Below are 19090 nucleotides of genomic sequence, written 5' to 3'. Positions count from 1 at the left end.
TTAAGCAACATTTTGTACAAAAAGTTTAGGTGCTGTAAGCTTAAGCTTCAGTCTCCACCTTTTCAGCCAGTACTTTAATGATTAAAATATTAGCTTCAACACACCCGCTATCAATAGTTAAAGGGATGAAATTTAACTTAAAGGGATGAAATTACTGTTTAATAAAACAGTTCTTGCTCTTCATTGTCATCATCCGGTTTCAGAATGGTTGCTGTTGGTTACAGCTTCACGCCAGAGTTTGGCTCATTTACCTTTGATTGGCCGAAGTCAAGGTGAAGAGGAGAATTCACAATCAGAAACCTGTGAGTCTGTTTGGGGGAAAAATGTAACTTAAGTGTTTTTGAAAATGTAAAAATGAACATTTTCAGAGTTAAGTGTAATAAAGTAGTTTTAAATTTGTTTAAAATAAATTGTAGTACCATAATTAGGGTACAGAAATGTCCCCAAAGCATTGTTGGATTTTCTTTTGATTGATTGATTAATTGATTGATTGAGCTAAATTAGGAAAGGGTTTTCCAAGTTTTACTATTGTATGTTTACTGCTGAACCTGAGGGTAACATGTTTGCAAACTGTTAAATGTTTGTCTCCAGTGCCTATAGTTATTATTTAAAAGAGGCTAGTTAGTTAGCTAGCTAATGCCATACGCAACTCTTTTATCCAAAACCAGTTAGCTAATCCAACCAAATTTGGATAAGTAGAAAACAAATTGAGAGTTTATGATTGTGTGTCGCCTATTCATGTCTATGACAGTGTCATACTAACAGCCCCATCATGTAGTCTCCAATGACTGTAGCTTTAGGCTAATGCGAAGTCACTAAAATGTTAGCATGTCGTCTAAATAAGGTACACTTAAGGTTAATGTGTTGAGTCACTGCTCTTCCGGACATACAACTTAAAACAGTCAAAAGTTGTCAATTCATTTCAGTGAGAACTACAATAATTTTTTATTTTTTTTACATTTATTTGACAGCTTTCCTAACTCATTGGTTCTGACATGTTGCTAACACTCAGCTATCATTACCCAGGTTGATACTTTACACTTATTTTACATTTCACAGTAACTGGTACAGGTGTCATGCCAAACATTAATCCTATGATTTTATGTGTGCGCGATTATTAGTTTTATTATTATTTGTCTAATATTTTTGTTATATTTCCAATTATTAATATAATTAATTAATTCTCCATCTAACACACTGTAAGCACTGTAATAGATTTTTACTGATTAACGTGTTTTGAAAGGATCCTTGCAAATGGCTGTGCGCTATTTCATCTACTCTGTATTCTACATTATAATCAATACAGATCCTTTTGGCCACTGGATTTCTGCTGCACCCTCGGCATTTTTTATAACTTTTTTCAAAGAGATTTCAAGACATTTTTAATGTCAATGGAAGTTTTTACCTGGATGATATATAAAAGTCACTTTGACAGAAACTGATTGCAGATATGTTTGAGAGCAACAGTTTCTGAAATACTCAGACCAGCTCCTCTGGGGTCAACAATTAGCCACATTCAAAATCACTTAAATCCCCTTTGTTCTCTATTATGATAATCAGTTTAAATTTCCACTGTTATTCTTGACCATGCTTGCATTAATAAATCCACTGAGTTGCTGCCATGTGATTGTCCGATTAAGTATTTGACTTAAGGAGCAGTCGAACAGGTGTAATGAAATGTATCCAAACATTTAACAGAAATCCATATAAAGCCAACTCTATTAGTGTGGGACTACTTAACTTTATTATGCAAGAAAACACCTCGCCATGCTCTTCATACTCTGAAAAATTATGCAGGAAGTTGTTTCTCCAAATAGATCTGTATATCATGGTTTTCTTTACCCCTTTTTCCTGACCTCTCTCAGATGCGGTTCTGGTTTCATTATGCATGAAATCCATGAGAGATGTAGAGGCATCGTTGTAGAGGAGCAGCTTCCCTTCCCAGAGGTGGCGCCTGTGTGCTTCAGACTAAAGCAGACGAGTAGACCCCGCAAATGGTTCCTCAAAATAGTCTCTGGCCCATATCCTTTCTGTACTGAATGAAGTAAGAATGTCATTAACTGAATTTCAAACCTTTTTATTTATTTTTATGGGTTTTTTTCTCTTGTATACCACTCAATATGTCCACGTAAAATACTTTTAGTATGAAAGCTTCATCTGTTGTTGATGAATTTTTTTGAATGTGTTTAGACCTTAACCTCTTCTTCTTCTACATGGTTGGATTATTTGTCCATACTGGTGGTCCTGCTCAGCTGCGTGAATGACGGCATGTACCAGCCTTGTGTAGAGGTGGAAGAGGAGAGCTTCACCCGAGAGGTTGTTATAATGAGCTGAGCGTCAGAAGAAGAGACTAGCAGACTAGAAGTGTTTACTAGAGACCTGCTTATGTTTTAGTTCAATGCTTATCACTGTGCAGAAGAAATTATGCATCTTCATCTTCATCATCTTTGGTTGGCTGTTCTAGTTCTGTAGAAAAAAATGTAAATTTTGGGAATCATGAATATTTTGCTAATATTTCTACGGCTGAACTTCAAATCATAGCAATTTAGATGAAGATGGCACAACAGGTCCAACAGAAAGTATACAAATGTACAACACATGAACTGTCCCTTTAAAGACTAATGATAAGCTGTAGTTTATAACACACTTCGTAAACTCTTATTTGTGGCCAAAAACAGATTTAACACAGAAAGAGAGAATTTTGAATGACATACATGTATTTCATTTCCACATATTTCTGTTGAATGACTTTAATTAAAATGGTTATCTCTTTTTTCTTAACCTGACATAAGTCAGCATTAACTGCGTCAGAACAGTCACTTAACAATATGTCATCTTAAAGAGGAGGTAACTTATTGCAATAAGTCAAATTAAACAGTAAAATCTTGTAGGAATGGATCAGAGCCCATAGCCTGACCCCAAGACCCCCTTAAAAGCTCAGATGCAGCATCTGGATATAGTATGTTATATCTGTGCTACTGCCGTTGTTACCAGTGATTGTATGTCAACAGTATGCCTTGTATGTTTTGATATTTGATATGACGTTGTTTTTCGTTCTCTGTATACAGATTTTGGGTTCTCTCGTCTTTCTTTACTTCATCATGGAAATGCTCATTAAGACAATAGCCCTGGGATTCATCGGCCATAAAGGAAGCTACCTGAGCAGCCACTGGAACAAGTTTGACCTTTTCATCATCTTTGCAGAGTTAGTATCCATGTGTCTATGTGTCTCTAGAATTTAGTTTCAGTTTAAAAACTTTTGCAGGGCAACTCCAAAAAGATGCAGTTTTATATTATTGGAAGGCACACTTATTTTTATGAATGAAAGAAAGTAAAGCTCATCTTCTCGTTTGTGTCTGTAACTGCCCCCTCAGGCTAATGGATTATACGTTTAGATTCTTTAATCTCCACGTAGAAGCATCTCATGCCATCAAGCCAGTGAGACTAATCAGCCGAGTACCAAGTAAGTCGATATTTACAGAGTTTGAAGAGAACAGAGGCCTGATGATTGTCATTATTTAGATTAGTATGGTTATTTTGAATGTACACTACATTGTTTAGACTGGAGGGCTAAACAAGGAGAGTTTTAAAAGGCAGGCGAGCATGTGGCATGGTCATCCAAGTTTGTGAATTTGATAACTCAAGTACAAAGTGATGTATGAGTTTCAGTACATCACCTATGATATCATAGATGTATTTACTAAAAATCTTGGACTAGTTCAAATCTCAGTGACCTTGACCTCAAGCTCAAGTTCTCTGAAAATCTTGTGATTGCGATAATTCGAGAATAAGGTGACGTAGGATTTTGTAATTGAATCCATAGGTGTGTCTACTGGGAGGTTGAGGGGTAGCAGTGTTTTTTCTTTGTTAAAATCAGATTTAGTTTAAAATGTTGAAGCACTCCAGGTAAACAACAGTAACAAAGATTTTTGCTCCACAGGTTGTTTATTTGTAACTGAATACTGTGAATAAAGGTATTTATACGTGATTATAAAGGGGAAATGTAATATTTCATCACTGCATTGTAACCGTTGTGACAAATCTCCCTGAAGTATACAACGTCAATAAAGTATCTTTTAAATGTTTAAGATTTCACAGTAAGTAATGTAAGTAATTAAATTCTGAGACGTTTTTCGTGGAATCTTTTCAAAACACAAACTGTAATAAGAAATGAGTGAAATTTGTCACTTTCGGATCTATTTCTTCAGGATGTTTGGTTGATTTTCTGTCCCTCTCCAGTAAAATGAAATAACCATAAGACCACAGAGAGCAAACTTACAATTTCAGGAGGGGATCAAATAATTATTTCCCCCAGTGTATGGATTCATTGTGTGGTCATCGTCGAGCATATGGAATGCAGTAATTGAGTTTCTGTTAAGCTTTTTACTATGATCTATACAAATACACAGTACCTGCTGGATCCAAGGAGAAGGGTTTTAGTCCAGAATTACAAAACAAATTAAAGTTTTCAGAGAAAGTCGAACTATTATTCACGTAAGCTACTATTTTCTTGCTCATTTGTGTAGGTATGCGGATATTGGTGACAATACTCCTTGAAACGGCCCCCATGCTTGGTAATGTTCTCATCCTCTACGCGTTTGTCATCCACATCTTCGGAGTCATTGGAGTTCAGATGTGGGCGGGGAAGTTGCGCAACCGCTGCTTCCTGGGCGACGACATCCTGACGTATGTAAACTGCTTCATCTGCTCTTCTAAGACTTTCATGTTTTTTCTTTTCTCTATGGGCAGCACAAGCTTCTAACAAACTTTAACCAATTAATTAATCCAACTCTCTGCCTATAGCAAATAATGTCTTTAAGTATTAAATTTATCAAATGCCTTCCATCCATTTTCTACTGCCTATCGGGGGCAGGGTCGTGGGTGCAACAGCCTAAGCATAAAACCCAAACCTCCCACACCCCAGCTTATCCAGTGGAACACCATCTGACAGATGTAATCTCTCCAGTTTGTCTTGGGTCTACCCCGGGACCTCCTCCTGGTGGGGACTGCCTGGATCACCTCACCAAGGAGGCATTCCAGTGAGATGCCTGAACCATCTCATCTGGCTGCTTTCGATGTGGAGGACTAATGGCTCTACTAGTGAACTCCTCAATCTATCTTTAAGGAAGAAGCCACCCTTTGGAGAAGTCCCATACACTCAAAGTACCCCCACAGGATACTCAAAAGGACGCTGTCAAATGCCTCATTTAAAAACTGTGTTCTTTATTTAATGTGGTCATTTTTGTCTAATAGTAAGTGTAACAAATATGCAAAAAATGAACAAATCGGGAAGGGGCATACATTTTCATGGCATTGCAAAAACCCTACAATATTAGACAGAAAACCTCAACATCTGACATGAGCAAGTACCAGGTGACTGTGGGACAGAAAAAAAACATTCTTACAGAAAGAAACATCTGGCAGAGCCAGGCTCAGGGAGGGGTTGCCATATACAGCAGCTTCTCATACATACAACACTGAAATGATTGACTATATTTAAATGATTGTTTTACATAACATGTGCGCATTGTTATCTGTTTCTATCTAGAATTTACAACGTGTCTCTGAGTCCATACTTTGTGCCCATCTTTGGTGGACGGTCCTCGTTCATCTGTTCACCTGACGACAAGGGTGGAGGACGCTTTTGCCGTGATGTGCCGCCCTACCAGGAGCATGGCAAAATCTGCACACTGGCAGCAGACGAGCCGATCCAAGCCGGCCAATGTGTAAACTGGAACATGTACTACAATGTATGCCGTGCTGGGGACCACAACCCTGACTTGGGAGTTATTAACTTTGATAACATCGTCTATGCCTGGATAACCATTTTCCAGGTAAGAAATTGTTGATATGCACAGAAAAACATCTGGATTATGTCGACCTCTGTATGGCAGTTCACTCAAAGATTCAAAATTCATAAAACAAATGCATTTTCTTTTGCGTATAGTGCAGTTTATCTGTTCATCTGCCTGCTGTTTTGCCATCTGTAACGTAGAGGGATAGTATTTATGTCTCTCTGTGTCTCCCTGCTCCCAGGTTGTGACACTTGAAGGATGGACCAATATCATGTATTATGTTATGGACTCTTATTCCTTCTGGAGTTTTGTGTTTTTCATACTTGTCACTATTGTAAGTACCCACACCTGTTAAATCATTTTTATTATGTATTCAATAACAAGTATTGACGTGCCCTTCTGGAAACCAAAACTACTAAATCAGAGGATGCTGAACTTTTTGTTTCTTCTGTGTAGATTTCAACAACCCTTCATAGTTGGTTGTGCAATTTCCCCAGAAACTCTATAGCTAATTCTTCATCTCCTCAACTAGATTGGCTCCTTTATCATAATGAATGTGTGTGCAGTCATCATTGCAACCCAGTTCTCAGAGAACTTCGCAAGAGTCACAACAGAGCAGCATGCTGGTCCTCTGTCTTTTAAAAATCTCTTCAGGAAGTTTGTTTCCTTCCTGAAGATGATGACCACCAGGTAAGAAAAGTACTGTGGCTTTAAAATCTAGACTTTGTTGTGTTTGAGGTCAGATTTGTAGTTTACAGGGTGTTAAAGTATGTAAGACTGTGTCAGGAATGTAATTTTAAAAGTATTAGTCATGTCAGCTAGGTAAAAAAACAAACAAAGTTGAGCTTTCTTTACAAATGGAAGTAAAAAGAAGAAATATTTAAGAATAAGAATACAGAAAGTACTAGAAGAACATAGGTCACAGCTTAGGTCAATGAGGTCCTTTTGTTAGCTATGAACAGTTTTTCACGTGCTGTGTGTTTACATCATAACAGGGTGCAGCCCATCAAGAGCTCAACACATGTCAAACCCACACTGGTAAGACCAGTGTGCAACTGGGTGCAGTAACATCAGTCATAATAGCGTAAGCTGTTTGTGATTCGCCTAACCAACTGTCTCATCTTCCAGCATCAGGTCTGGATCCCTTTCAAGGAAAAGTTTAACATTCTCATCAACACTAAATTCTTTAATCGAATCATCATTATTGCTATTTTCATCACTATTGTTACCATGGCGATGGAGCACTACAACCAGGTGAGACATGTTTGCGATTATTTATCACATAAATTTGATCTCAGTGATATAAGAAGCTTGCGCTGTTAGATTAAGAGTAAGAAGAGATGAGAGGCGTCATTAAAAAAATCCATATTTACTTTTGCATCTAATGATGACTCTTCCCTTACGTTCATGCATTTAAATGATTCTTATTTCTCTTGTCTGTGTGTGATTCTGTTTTCTTATTTATTTCCATTTTCTCCTCCTGCAGCCTCAGGAGTTGACGCGAGTATTAATTGTCAGTAACATAATTATTACCATTATATTTGTGGTGGAGATGATAATAAAGCTGATCGCCCTCTCGTGGATGTACTTTGCGGACCTTGACAACATCTTCGACTTTGTGGTTGTTCTCACCAGGTATAAACCTTTATCCTTTGACTTTGAAACTTTGCTTATTGTTTTATTGCGTCACATTCGCAAACATTTCTTTGTTTCTTTAGGGGTTTCTCAAGTTTAAATAAATGTAACTTTATTCTCGCTCTTCTTACTTTTGTCATTTTTATTTTTCTTATAAATATTTCTGAAGCCACATCCTAGTGTTTGTATCATGTTAGATGTATTTCCAACAGGTCAGGCTAATGATATCAGTATAATAAAGCATCATCTCAGCATACGGTTATTAGTCATTGTGGACAAAGTGGTCTGACAGAGCTGCACGTTAACGTGTTTGTTTGTGGTTTTCAGTTTATGGGAATTAGGCTCCAAAGCTGATGACAAGCTGTCAGTTGTGCGAGCATTTCATGTGTTGCGCTTCGTGAGGGTGTTTCACTTCCTCCCGTACCTGAAGAGGCAACTGCTGGTCCTGAAGAGGATGATTAGAGAGGCATCCACTCTGTGCTGGTTAATGCTGTTTGTCATTTTCATTTTTAGGTATGTATCCACACACCAAGAGTCTCTGTGTACACATTTGTGAGCTCTAAGATGTTATATTCATAGACTGTATATAAACGATAGACGTTGTTTACTGGGCTGAAAAGTAAAGCCAATACCAGAGTTCCTTTAAATTACATTCTGCCTAACAGCCACCAGGGGGCGACTCCTCTAGCGTCAAGGTTTTTTGGACGTTTATGGGTCTGTGAGTGAGCCTACTCACATCAGTAAATAATCTCCTGATATGGACATTATTTAAAATTCTTAATACATTTTGGTGCTAATTTGATAAATTATGAAAAGTAATGATGGAGAAAAATGATTTTAAAGCATTGATACTTTGCGCCTGCCAAGTGATTTACATATGAGCATGCAGTGTCCTTCACTCCAAAATCAGAGCTACTAGTTACAATTTTAAAAAACTTGATAAATAAATAAATATATTTAAGAATTTGCACAAGTTGAGGCTTCAAAATGACTGTTTGCTTCTTTAAATACAGTTCCTGATTTAGTTGTTATATTTTCTGTCACCCTTCAGATGCCATATTTACATACATGTGATTCTCACTGCAGCTTGCTGTTTGTTTGCAGCATTGTGGGCATGCACCTCTTTGGATGCAAATTCCACTTCAGGTCAATATATAATGAAACCGCTGATGATCGAAAAAACTTTGACAGCCTGCTGTGGTCCATGGTCACTGTGTTCCAGGTGAGGTTTTGACTTTGGGATGTGTGTTGTTTCATTGTCATGTACACTCAATGGGTACTTTATTAGGAACATGTGTCACCATCAATAGAAACCTCCGGGATGTGGGGGATCATAAAGTGTCCAGTGAGTGTATGGCCGGAGTCTTTATGCATGGAAAATGATGTGCTATGTGTTAATAGATAATCTTTTATTATACTACATATTATCAATGAACTTCTAAATATTCAAGAACATGGAAAACACAATGAAAATGAGGCTGTAGTGTAGGATGTGGGGAAATGTCATCAATGTCATTGATGTACAGCTGACAAATCTGCAGCAACTATGTGATAATAATGGATTGCATTTGTATAGCGCTTTTCTAGTCAACGAAAGCGCTTTACAATTCTACTATTCATTCACTCTCACATTCACACACTGGTGCAGGCAAACCAGAGTTGTAGCCACAGCTGCCTTGGGGCAGACAGACAGAAGCGAGGCTGCCATATCGGCCCCTCTGGCCATGTGATGCTCTCATGTCAATATGGACCAAAATCTCCAAGCTGTGTTTCCAGCACCTTGTTGAATCTGTGCCACAAAGAATGAAAGTTTTGTTAATCTATCTAGATTCTGACTCAGGACAACTGGAACGTGGTGCTTTATAATGCCGTGGCTGCCACCTCCCCGTGGGCAGCTATCTACTTTATTGCCATCATTGTGTTTGGAAAAAATGTTCTTCTTAATGTGCTGGTGGGCATAGGGGTTGACAGCTTCCGGGCCAGGGTAAGAACTGTTTCAGTTTTCTTGAGTTTAATGTTAAGTTACGATAACATTAAAGGTGTGTGTGCACACACATCGCTGCCGATCTCTGTTTCCTGATGTACCTTCTGACAGCCCAGTGAAAACATTCATCAAGACTCCTCTCGCTGTCCCAGCTTGGCATGTGAGGCCGAAAGCTCCCTTGAGGAGGTACTGAGAAGACTTTTAATTGACTTTGCTATTTGCTGATTTATAAATCCAGCAACTGGCTGAAGGTGCCTTTGTTCAAAGATTCACACTGCCACTCACACCTTTGCTCATGTTATTCCAGGGCCCCAGAACAATCACAGGAGAATATTCTGTTCCTGCCACTGAGCCCAGCAGATCCAGTGGGAGTGCCTCAGCCTCTGAGATTCCCTCCACACAGACAAAAAACAACAGTTTCACTGTAAGTATAAAAATGATTGTTTTTAAGGTCTAGGTTGGCTTTTTTTCAGTATTCTCTTTATGCTTTGGATAAAGAGGAGTGACCGATGTGTGACCGTTGACTCCTGCAGAGATTTTTGAATAGGATTCAGAAAGTGCTGCTGTGGTGCCAACAGCATAAAGACTGGTCATTGTACATGCTGTCTCCACAGAACAGGTAAGTGATTCACACACAACAAGGGACACACACTTCATACTTAGTTTCATGAGATTTTTTATTGTGCTTGACTGGACAGAGCTCCACTGACTTTTATGTTTTTACTAGCTGAGATTTCCTTAACACTGAAGCTCATTCAGGTCCACTAAACTAGTTAATAGTTACTCAGAACTTAGAAAGACTTTTCCTGTGCGTCTCCACACATCTATAACTTACTTGGATACAAATCAACAGTCATTTAAATTGTATTTAACCGCCATCGCTCCTGTCCTATCTGTTGCTGGCATTAACCCTCTGGAGTCACCGAACACGGCAGCACTTTCAGATCATTCACACGTTAGCAGCAAGATGCTGAGTCTTTGTTTCAACTGGTGTTTGAACAAGTTTTAATCCTAACAGTGCAGCTATGTGGATGCTAATGGCACTTTGATGCAAATAAGTCCTACACCATGAAAATAGATTGACGCTAATAAGATAACCATGCTTACAGTATGATGAAAGTGGCCTCAGAGGGCTAACAGCAGCATGTTTAGCTGGATAGACAAAGTCCTAATGACGGTACCTGAATAGTGTATTTACTGTCCATGTCCTGTTTGTTATGAACTGCACAGGTTCTCCCTGATTTCCTTGACCTTGTAAGACAAATCAATATTTTATAGAAATAAAGGTAAAAGTATAAAATTCTACACTTCTGAGGACCAACTGGATTCAAACATATACATATTTTACCTGTATATTCCATGAAAGGTGAATTTGTGCATACACATACCTAAATTTAAAATTAGTTATCTAAAATATTCAAATGGTTTTACAGAACAGTGAGAGGAATCCTCGGGACATTTCAAGCCTCATGTTTTTCTGACCTTAATTGTGTTTGTTTCGTTCTTAAACGACTGTAATTAAAGTGTCGGCGTTTGTTTTAGGTTGCGTAGATTTTGCCAGCGTTTGATGTCTCACAAGGTGTTTGACCATGTGATTCTCTTCTTCATTCTGCTGAACTGTGTCACCATTGCTATGGAGAGGCCCAGCATAAACCCTAAAAGCATGGTGAGACCCACATCTGGAGCAGTTACAGATATACTCACTCAGAGAAGCACAAATATATAGACGCATTTCAGGTGTGGCATCTGTGTGGAGTTACATGCTGCCAAGCTGGGTGATGAACATTTCAAGCCTCTGTGCAGTCCTGTAAAAAAAACGTAAAAAGATTTAGCCTGTAGAGTCTGAGGTCTTTGAGTCTCGCACGGTCTGACTTTGGGGCGAACTTGCTCCTGAGAAGATTGTGGCATTGTGTTAACACTCACTCGAACTCCTCAGACCAGCAAACGGACAATACTTTTGCTTCTATAGAGGTTCTCACACTTGCACGTAATGTGTGAAACTTCTTTAGTATACCTAATGAAGTGTCAAGTATGTTTCTAAAAGAAAACACATGTAGGTTACAAGTGAATGTCGCTCTGCTCTAAAGGAACGCTTGATCCTGAATGCATCCTGTTCTGTTTTTACTGCCGTCTTCCTGATCGAGATGGTTATTAAGGTAAACACCAGATTTGCTTTTATTTATTTTTTTCAAAATAATGTTCTTCAGTTTTGATCAAACATTTTCAACCCCAGATTGTGAGTACTTTCAGCTGTGGGAATCAGGGATGTTTTGAATTTATACTGTTGATTTATTGCTTTAACACAAGGTAATAGCTCTTGGCTTGGTGATCGGGAAGGGCAGCTACTGCCGGTCATTCTGGAATCTCATGGACGGCTTTTTGGTGATTCTGTCCTTAACCAACTTTATTATCACTTTGGTCACTTCTGACAAAAAGAACATGCTCAGCATCCTCAAAGTTTTTCGGCTGCTAAGAACACTTCGCACGCTGAGGTACCGTGTGTACACACACGCTGTGTAAATAGATGTTTGTTGTCATATGCAGCACCTCATTTGAGATTTGTCTTACTTTTCTCTGTATATGTCTGTGTGTAGATGTGCTGGCGTTAATACATACATGTATGCTTGTGTGTCCCAGGATGATCAAGCAAACCCCAAAACTGAAGCTGGCTGTCAAAGCTCTTATTGCCTCTGCTAAACCAATTGGGAACATTGTCCTGATTTGCTGTGTCCTCTTCTTTTTCTTTGGGATCCTTGGGGTTCAGGTTAGCCCCCACCCCCTCCCAAACACACCACACACACACACAGACTTTTTGAACACAATTACAGCATGACTCCTTGTTAGCTTTTAGCCAAACATTCACAGTTAACACCCAAGAGTGTGTACTCCTTTTGGCATCAACAGTGTAATAACCTGACATCACAATAAACCCTCTGCCTCTGTCTTTATTTCACACTCACGCTGCAGCTGTTCAAAGGAAAGTTCTTCTACTGTGAGGGTGAAAACACTTCAAACATCACCAATAAGGCCGAATGTCTCTCTGCTAATTATACGTGGGTTCGGAAGGAGTACAACTTTGACAACTTTCCTCAGGTACGGACTAGTTCCACATTGTTGTTAAGTACAAGTATAGAAACGATCAACAGCTCCATATTTAACACAACTTGTCCATCATGTCCACATTCCCCCCTCTACACATGTCCAAATCATCTCGGCCTTCCATCTCTACCTTTGTCTCTAAATCAAGTTTCATATTTAAGTCACCCTTCCCCTTCCCCCTCTCGTCCTACTTTGTCTTCGGCTAACAGTAGCATGGTTTCCACTGGCTCTGTTGCCCAACAGCACTGTAGCCATTGTTAACAGTTAACCCTCCCCTTTTATCTGAGGTTGGGATAGGTACAATAGGTACAGCCTCTCTGTGGCTGAGTTTAAAACATTTCATCTCAGAAGTAGGATTCAAACCCAGACCTCCAGAGGAGACTGTGACTTGTTAATATTAATGTTCTATTAATATTGGCACCCGGAAAATAAATGTATGTCAACTTAACAGCTGTTTCTGTGTTTCTTATTCAGGCTCTGATAGCCTTGTTTGTGATGTACTCTAAGGACGGCTGGATGAACATCATGTATGATGGACTGGATGCTGTGGGAGTAGATCAACAGGTAGTTTTGCTACCAGTACTTTAATGTATGTTTTGCATTGTTGCTAACACACATTATGAAGTAAAAGGATTGTGATTATATGGGATGATGTAACTAAGTTCATGGTTTGAATTTACTTTTTTTGTTTTTCAAGCAAGTTTCATGGGTTTGCTAACTGAGTTCTTAGGATCCAGGAAATAAATGAAGGTCTGAAGGACATAATAAAAAAAAACATCAACAAATTCATGTAGAAGAAGTAAGGGTGCCCTTAGTTTTTCACATACTATTTTTACATTTTTGTTTAGTTTTTGTAAATTAATAGTAACACAGACTAATGCTTGATGTGCTGTTGTTCATCTGAGGATATATTTATGTCATTTTAAGACCTGGTGGTGTCATGATTTATGAAAATTTGAAGGTCACCTCAATAATTTAAAGGTCAAAACACTGTAACTTAGAAACTACAGTTCCTAAGACTGTGGTGTTTGTTGTCAACATATAGAAAGTACCATACAAAAAATTAAAATATCATGTCACATGACCTCTGCAATATTTGTATTGCAATATTTTCACTGCACTCCAAACTTTTTTACAATACATTTAAAAATAACAAAGAAAACAATGAATATATAGAAAATACAACACAATTACTGTTACTATTACAAGTAAATACCTCCCACAGAGTGAGGTGCCCTGACAGAGGTTTGCTCTCTGAGCGCTTCTTTTATATGTTTCCAGTCCTTCACACACTCAAGTCTAATGTGACTATAGAACGATTATTAAAGTCCGATTATTTAGTTCTTAAATTTCTCACAGACTTTCCTCTTGTGTTTCTTTTTCAGCCTGTGAAGAACTATAACGAATGGATGCTCATTTATTTCATCTCCTTCATGGTAATGAGTTTTTTCCTCCTCGACATGTATATCGGCGTCATGGTGGAGACCTTCCACGTGTGCCGGCAGCAGCAAAAACAATCGCTGCAGAGAGGAGGAAACTCACGGGAGAAAAGTAAAGGTGATGAAAATAAAGCATCGTTGGGCAAGAGACTGAACTCTGAGACTTCCTCTCGATGCACCTATCAGAGTGTAGATGTTGGTGGATGTTTAAATACCCGTACCCTTACATGTGTGCATGTCTCTTCCAGGTAGAGAGGAGAATTATTTCAGGCACTACTCCCTCGTGCGTCGCCGTATCTATGACCTGAGTACCAGCAGCTTCCTCGAGTTATTCATGACAGTAGTCATCTTCATTAATGTCGTGTTGATGGCTTCGGAACACTATAATCAGCCTTTGGTAATGCAAATACACACACACACACACACACACACACACACACACACACACACACACACACACACACACAATCCTTTCAAAAAATGCACATGTATCTATGATAGAAATGTGTGTGTGTTCAGTATGTAGATCAGATGATAGAGTACTCCTTCTATGTGTTCACTGTCCTCCTGGTCCTGGAAATCATGCTAAAGGTTGTGGCGTTTGGCGCACTGAGGTTCATAAAAAACAGGTAACACAATTATGCCCAAGAATTTAACTTACGTGGTTTGTTGGGTTTTGTAAAGGCCTGATTGACTGCATGATGTGTGTTTGTAGTTGGAATATGCTGGACATCGCTATAGTCTTGGTTTCCTTCATCGTTATCATTTTCACCAAGATGAATATGGAAGACACTCTTCCCATTAATCCCAGCATCCTGAGCGTCACTAGAGTGCTCAGACTAGCACAAGGTACACACACACACACACTTGACAATATGAGATCTTTTTTATTACTAAGGCATTTGTGTGTTCTACACATCTACAAACACTTTGAAGACAACACTTGTTTCCCTTTTCAGTGCTGAAGGCCAAGAAGATCAGAGTTCTGCTGAGAACCATTACTAAGACACTGTCACAGGTAAACACCCAGAATAAACTCACTAAGACCAGCTGATTTTACTTTCCATGCTTAGAAGTCTTTAAAACAAACCAAAAGTAGGATATATAAATATATACATTCAAATCTTCAAAGAGGATTTCACAGGCATTTTGGTTCCAGGTTGGAAACCTCTGTCTGCTCTTTATGTTCTTCTTTTTCATCTACGCTGCACTGGGAGTGGAGCTCTTTGGCAACCTCGGTCAGTCAAACTACTATCATAACAGTCACACACACATAAATGTATTGTGCATGATGCAAAGGAGCCTGATAGATGATTTATTTTATTTGCACTGCATCTACGTTGTTAAGTAGAAAAACAAGGAAGGGAGATATTTGCGTAACTTGTACAGCAGTTTGGTCAACTGAGGTTGTTAGAAATGTGCTAAACTGAATTATTGCATTTATCAAGGAGGCAGTGCAGAAAAATCACTGTCTGTGTGTGTGTGTGTGTTGTCAGAATGCACCCCAGACTATCCGTGTGAAGGCATAAATCAGTACGCTAACTTTAAGAACTTCGGGATGGCGCTGCTCACACTGTACAAAGTGTGCACAGGGGACAACTGGAGTGGCATTTTGAAGGTATGCTTGTACTCATTCACCCATGCACACAAATTCTGCACATGTTGTCTTTTAAACAGTGAAGTCCAAAACCTGTAAGTAAGGAATAATCAACACTTGAATCTCCAGTCAGGGTTTTGTGGTTCATTTATACCTGCTCTGTGTGTCTAAAGGACACATTACGCCCATGCCGTCCCAATGATAAAGCCTGTCCCAGCTACCTGTGGTGGGCCTCGCCAATCTGCTTCGCCACCTTTGTGGTCTTGGTTCATTTTGTTCTGGCAAACCTGGTGGTGGCAGCTGTCGTGCAAGCATTGGAGGAAAGCAAAGAGGTAGTGTTGCTACATGTGAACAGACTTAGAGAGTCCACAACCATGCAGGTATTCACCAATAAGAAGATCTGGTTTTGAAACCAGGATCACGCTGATAACCAGTTGTTCTCTTTTAAACCTCACTCACAGTATCTCACAGTGGGAAAAGATGGCATGTGTCCTGAAACAGATCAGTGTAATAAGCTGAGACAAGGGTGATCTCATTAAGGTTCTGTTTGGACTGGGCTGCTGACTTGTAAACATTCTGGTACATGGAGGCGGTGAAATGCTCTGTCTTACCTAGTATAGAACATAAGTTTGGGTGGAAGTGATATGCTACCAGCTGCTCCACCACTGGGGCCTCAGCAGAACCCAAAACCTCCAGTGGTAACCTCCAGTCCAAAATGAACCTCGATGAGAACTATGTGGTCTAAAGATTATTCCCAGTAACACCAACTCCTCCATATAAGCTGGAACAGTTGGCATAAGCTGCTCAGCAGGTTCTTGATAAGAGGACATCAATTTCCTGTTATATAGATCCTATTCCTGCCCCATCATCCTTTGCTGTGAACCAGTTAATAGACAACCTGGTTGGTGCATTTGGTATCTGTCAGCTTTGATGGCAAATCACCACTCAAACACTAGGTCACTTTATGTGCGAGAGCGGTAACTACATACACAATGCCTCACCAGAGCTTTTGTGATTGTCCCCCCCAGAGGTTTGAAGGAGAAGTGTGAGTTGAAATTTGTTTTTAGGAAAGAACACACCTTCCATCTGTAATCTAACAGTACAGGCTAAACTTTAGCTGTTGTCAACCTAGTATATATATGGCCAAAGGTTTATGCATATTCATGAATGTAGGCATGAATGTCATAATAATTTGAGGATTTTATTGATTTCTTTGAACTGTTTATTGATATAGAGTACAATTATTCTAATGCCTTGAAAAACAAGACTTTGTTCCATGGGTTTGCAATTATTGTACACCTAAGTCACACCTTAAATAGAATAGCCATCAATAAGCTCGTGCTAAAATTATTGCTGGACATTTGCTGAAGGTAATTCTTGGCAGAATTGATAGAATCAATTTAAACTGGTTGGTTTGTTGGCACAGACCCAGATTTCAAGCATAAATCACAAATTTTCAACATGTTGTGGCCGGAGGCTTTGGGAAGGCCATCCTAGAAGCTTAATGGGCCATTTCTAAGCAGTGTCATCCAGAGTCATCAGTTTAAACAATTATGCAAACGTACAATTTAATATAATTATTTGGATATGTCACCATTTTGGCAACTGTCACCCTCAGATGAGGGAAAATTGGTTAGTGGGTAGTCATTACAGGAAGTGGCTTTTGAATGGCAAGCCATCTAGGCCATAAACATTTACAAATCATTTAAGAAACAATGGAAAAATCAACATTTATTAAGTCAGGACACTGTAAAAATTGGTGAAAACTCCACGCTAGTAAGTGGAGTTTTGAACCTCTTCTTCTGAGTCATTGAATGCCGCTTTGTACATCACACAGCTGCTCACCGTTTATGAGCACTGGAAAAAGTGTGCTTTTTCCAGTGCTCAGTGACAGCAGCGATGGTGCTTTCTTAAATTATGCAGGGCCCTACCCATTGTTTTCTCATCCACTTAAGTTAAACTGTAATCACCTGGAAAAGAAGAAGTGCAGACTACACCAATTCATCATGGAATTTAAATTAAATGGATGAGAAAACCATGGGTAGGGCCCTGCATAATTTAAGAAAACGCTGTCAGAGCTGTCACTGAGCGCTGGAAAAAGCATGCTCAGTGCTCCAAAAACGCCATTTTCCCCGCCACTCAGAAGGAGGCGTTCAAAAAGCCACTCGCTGGCATAAAATATGGTGTTCTGGCGGGGTTTTCCCCAACTTACGGCATCCTGACTTATTAAACTTTTTAAATCATTTCTTAACCAGATGGGTTGTAAAAGTGTTGATTTATGGCCTTTTGAAACCTGAAAACACTGACAGCTGTTAAGCATGGTGGTGGTACCATCATGCTCCGGTGCTATATTACTACCAGTGGTTTCGGTACATAAAAAGTAGGTGGAATAATCAAAAAGGGTGAATACTTCAAAAGTCTTCAACTTCACCTCAAGTCAACTGCCAGACAACTGAATTTTGGACACAGGTGTTTAACAGGATGATGATCGTAAACATCAGAAACTATGTTTGAAATAGATAAGGCAGGCTAAGATTAAGCTTCTAGAATGGCCTCAACCCAATAGAACACTTTTGGGATGAATTAGAGCGGAGACTGCGAGCAAGGCCATCACAAATAAAGATTCCCATGAACACACTTCTAAACCTGGTGGAAAGCATTCTCAGAAGAGAAGAAGCTGTTGTAGCTGCAAATGGCAATATAGTGCATGAATGTCTCAGAGCATAGCCTCTATTTTTCAAATATAATAAATCATTACAACACAGGAATCTCTGACGTTAATCATATAGTTCATTTTAAAAAGGTATTTAGTGGCGAACGTGTATAGTATCCTATAATATCGGAAAAAATGCTAATAAAATACCTTGAAAACTGTTTTGTTGACCATGGATTATCCAGTATTAATTCTGCCACATAATAATAATCTAAACAAATCTTGGATTTCTCACGCTTAAAATGAAATAAAATCTTACACAACAATATTTAAATATTTCAGAAAAGGCCTAAGACTGAATCCTCAGACATCATGCAGCAACCCCAGGAGTCTCCAGGCGAACCCGTCATATCCAGCTCAGCTGGTACCACCGAAGGAGTCCACTTGTAAATCACTTCATACCTTAGACTTGTTTTTGTTTATACTTCTCTGTTGCCGTGACATTTTCTGATATCCTGTAAATGTTAAAATTTTTATGCCTATGTACTTTTATCTTACTGTAAACATTTTTAACGAAATTCACTTAAATGTTAACAGTTCCTTTGTTAATAGTTGTTTATATAAACTATAAGTAAACACTATATATAGATAAATACTACAGACATACACACGTTGTTTACAATTAGTAGTATTATAGTAACTGCATTACAGGTGTGTTTAAACACCAAGATCCATGATCTTATGCACTCTTTTAAATGATCAAACCTTTAAAATGTAAAGGAATAAACTTCTTATAAAAAGTAGCTGAACTGTCTTTATTCCAAAATTATTTTGAAATGAATTAAGATTTTTATAGATTTATCACCACACAAACACACACTCATGGTT

The 19090-nt window shown here is 38.8% G+C and overlaps 1 protein-coding gene across 3 annotated transcripts; it reads left to right on the top strand.

The window, feature by feature from the left end:
* Positions 1-205: 205 nt before the first annotated feature.
* On the top strand, positions 206-18996 carry LOC102304996 (voltage-dependent T-type calcium channel subunit alpha-1H). Of its 3 annotated transcripts, none has more exons than XM_042225171.1 (33): positions 206-302; positions 1866-2021; positions 2214-2316; positions 3069-3205; positions 3375-3463; positions 4527-4686; positions 5549-5834; positions 6037-6129; positions 6328-6485; positions 6791-6833; positions 6924-7049; positions 7282-7430; positions 7758-7943; positions 8535-8652; positions 9259-9414; positions 9526-9600; positions 9722-9838; positions 9948-10033; positions 10957-11080; positions 11502-11570; positions 11722-11906; positions 12052-12178; positions 12382-12507; positions 12988-13077; positions 13899-14070; positions 14201-14349; positions 14544-14581; positions 14668-14801; positions 14912-14970; positions 15112-15190; positions 15449-15570; positions 15723-15881; positions 18545-18995. In XM_042225171.1, the coding sequence occupies exons 2-33, from the start codon at positions 1885-1887 to the stop codon at positions 18650-18652; spliced, it is 3960 nt and encodes a 1319-aa protein (XP_042081105.1). In that variant the 5' UTR covers positions 206-302; positions 1866-1884; the 3' UTR covers positions 18653-18995. The 3 variants fall into 3 exon arrangements, with proteins under 3 accessions (XP_042081105.1, XP_005932949.1, XP_042081106.1); XM_005932887.3 differs by having other exon boundaries at positions 14472-14581; XM_042225172.1 differs by lacking the exons at positions 206-302; positions 1866-2021; positions 2214-2316; positions 3375-3463 and having other exon boundaries at positions 3117-3205; positions 14472-14581; positions 18545-18996.
* The last annotated feature ends 94 nt before the right edge of the window (positions 18997-19090 follow it).

Source organism: Haplochromis burtoni, unplaced genomic scaffold (genome assembly GCF_018398535.1).
Source record: "Haplochromis burtoni strain Fernald_Lab_line unplaced genomic scaffold, NCSU_Asbu1 Contig_162, whole genome shotgun sequence".
In the NCBI taxonomy this organism is placed as follows: domain Eukaryota; kingdom Metazoa; phylum Chordata; class Actinopteri; order Cichliformes; family Cichlidae; genus Haplochromis; species Haplochromis burtoni.
Note: the sequence above shows the minus strand (reverse complement) of the source record. Positions and strands in the feature narration are given on the sequence as shown.

Excerpts from the sequence above, each read along its gene's own strand:
- LOC102304996 (XM_005932887.3), top strand. The coding sequence starts at position 1,885 with ATGCATGAAATCCATGAGAGATGTAGAGGCATCGTTGTAGAGGAGCAG. Across the intron at positions 9,839-9,947 it reads CAAAAAACAACAGTTTCACT|AGATTTTTGAATAGGATTCA; the intron begins GTAAGTATAAAA and ends TGACTCCTGCAG. Across the intron at positions 15,571-15,722 it reads ACTGGAGTGGCATTTTGAAG|GACACATTACGCCCATGCCG; the intron begins GTATGCTTGTAC and ends GTGTGTCTAAAG.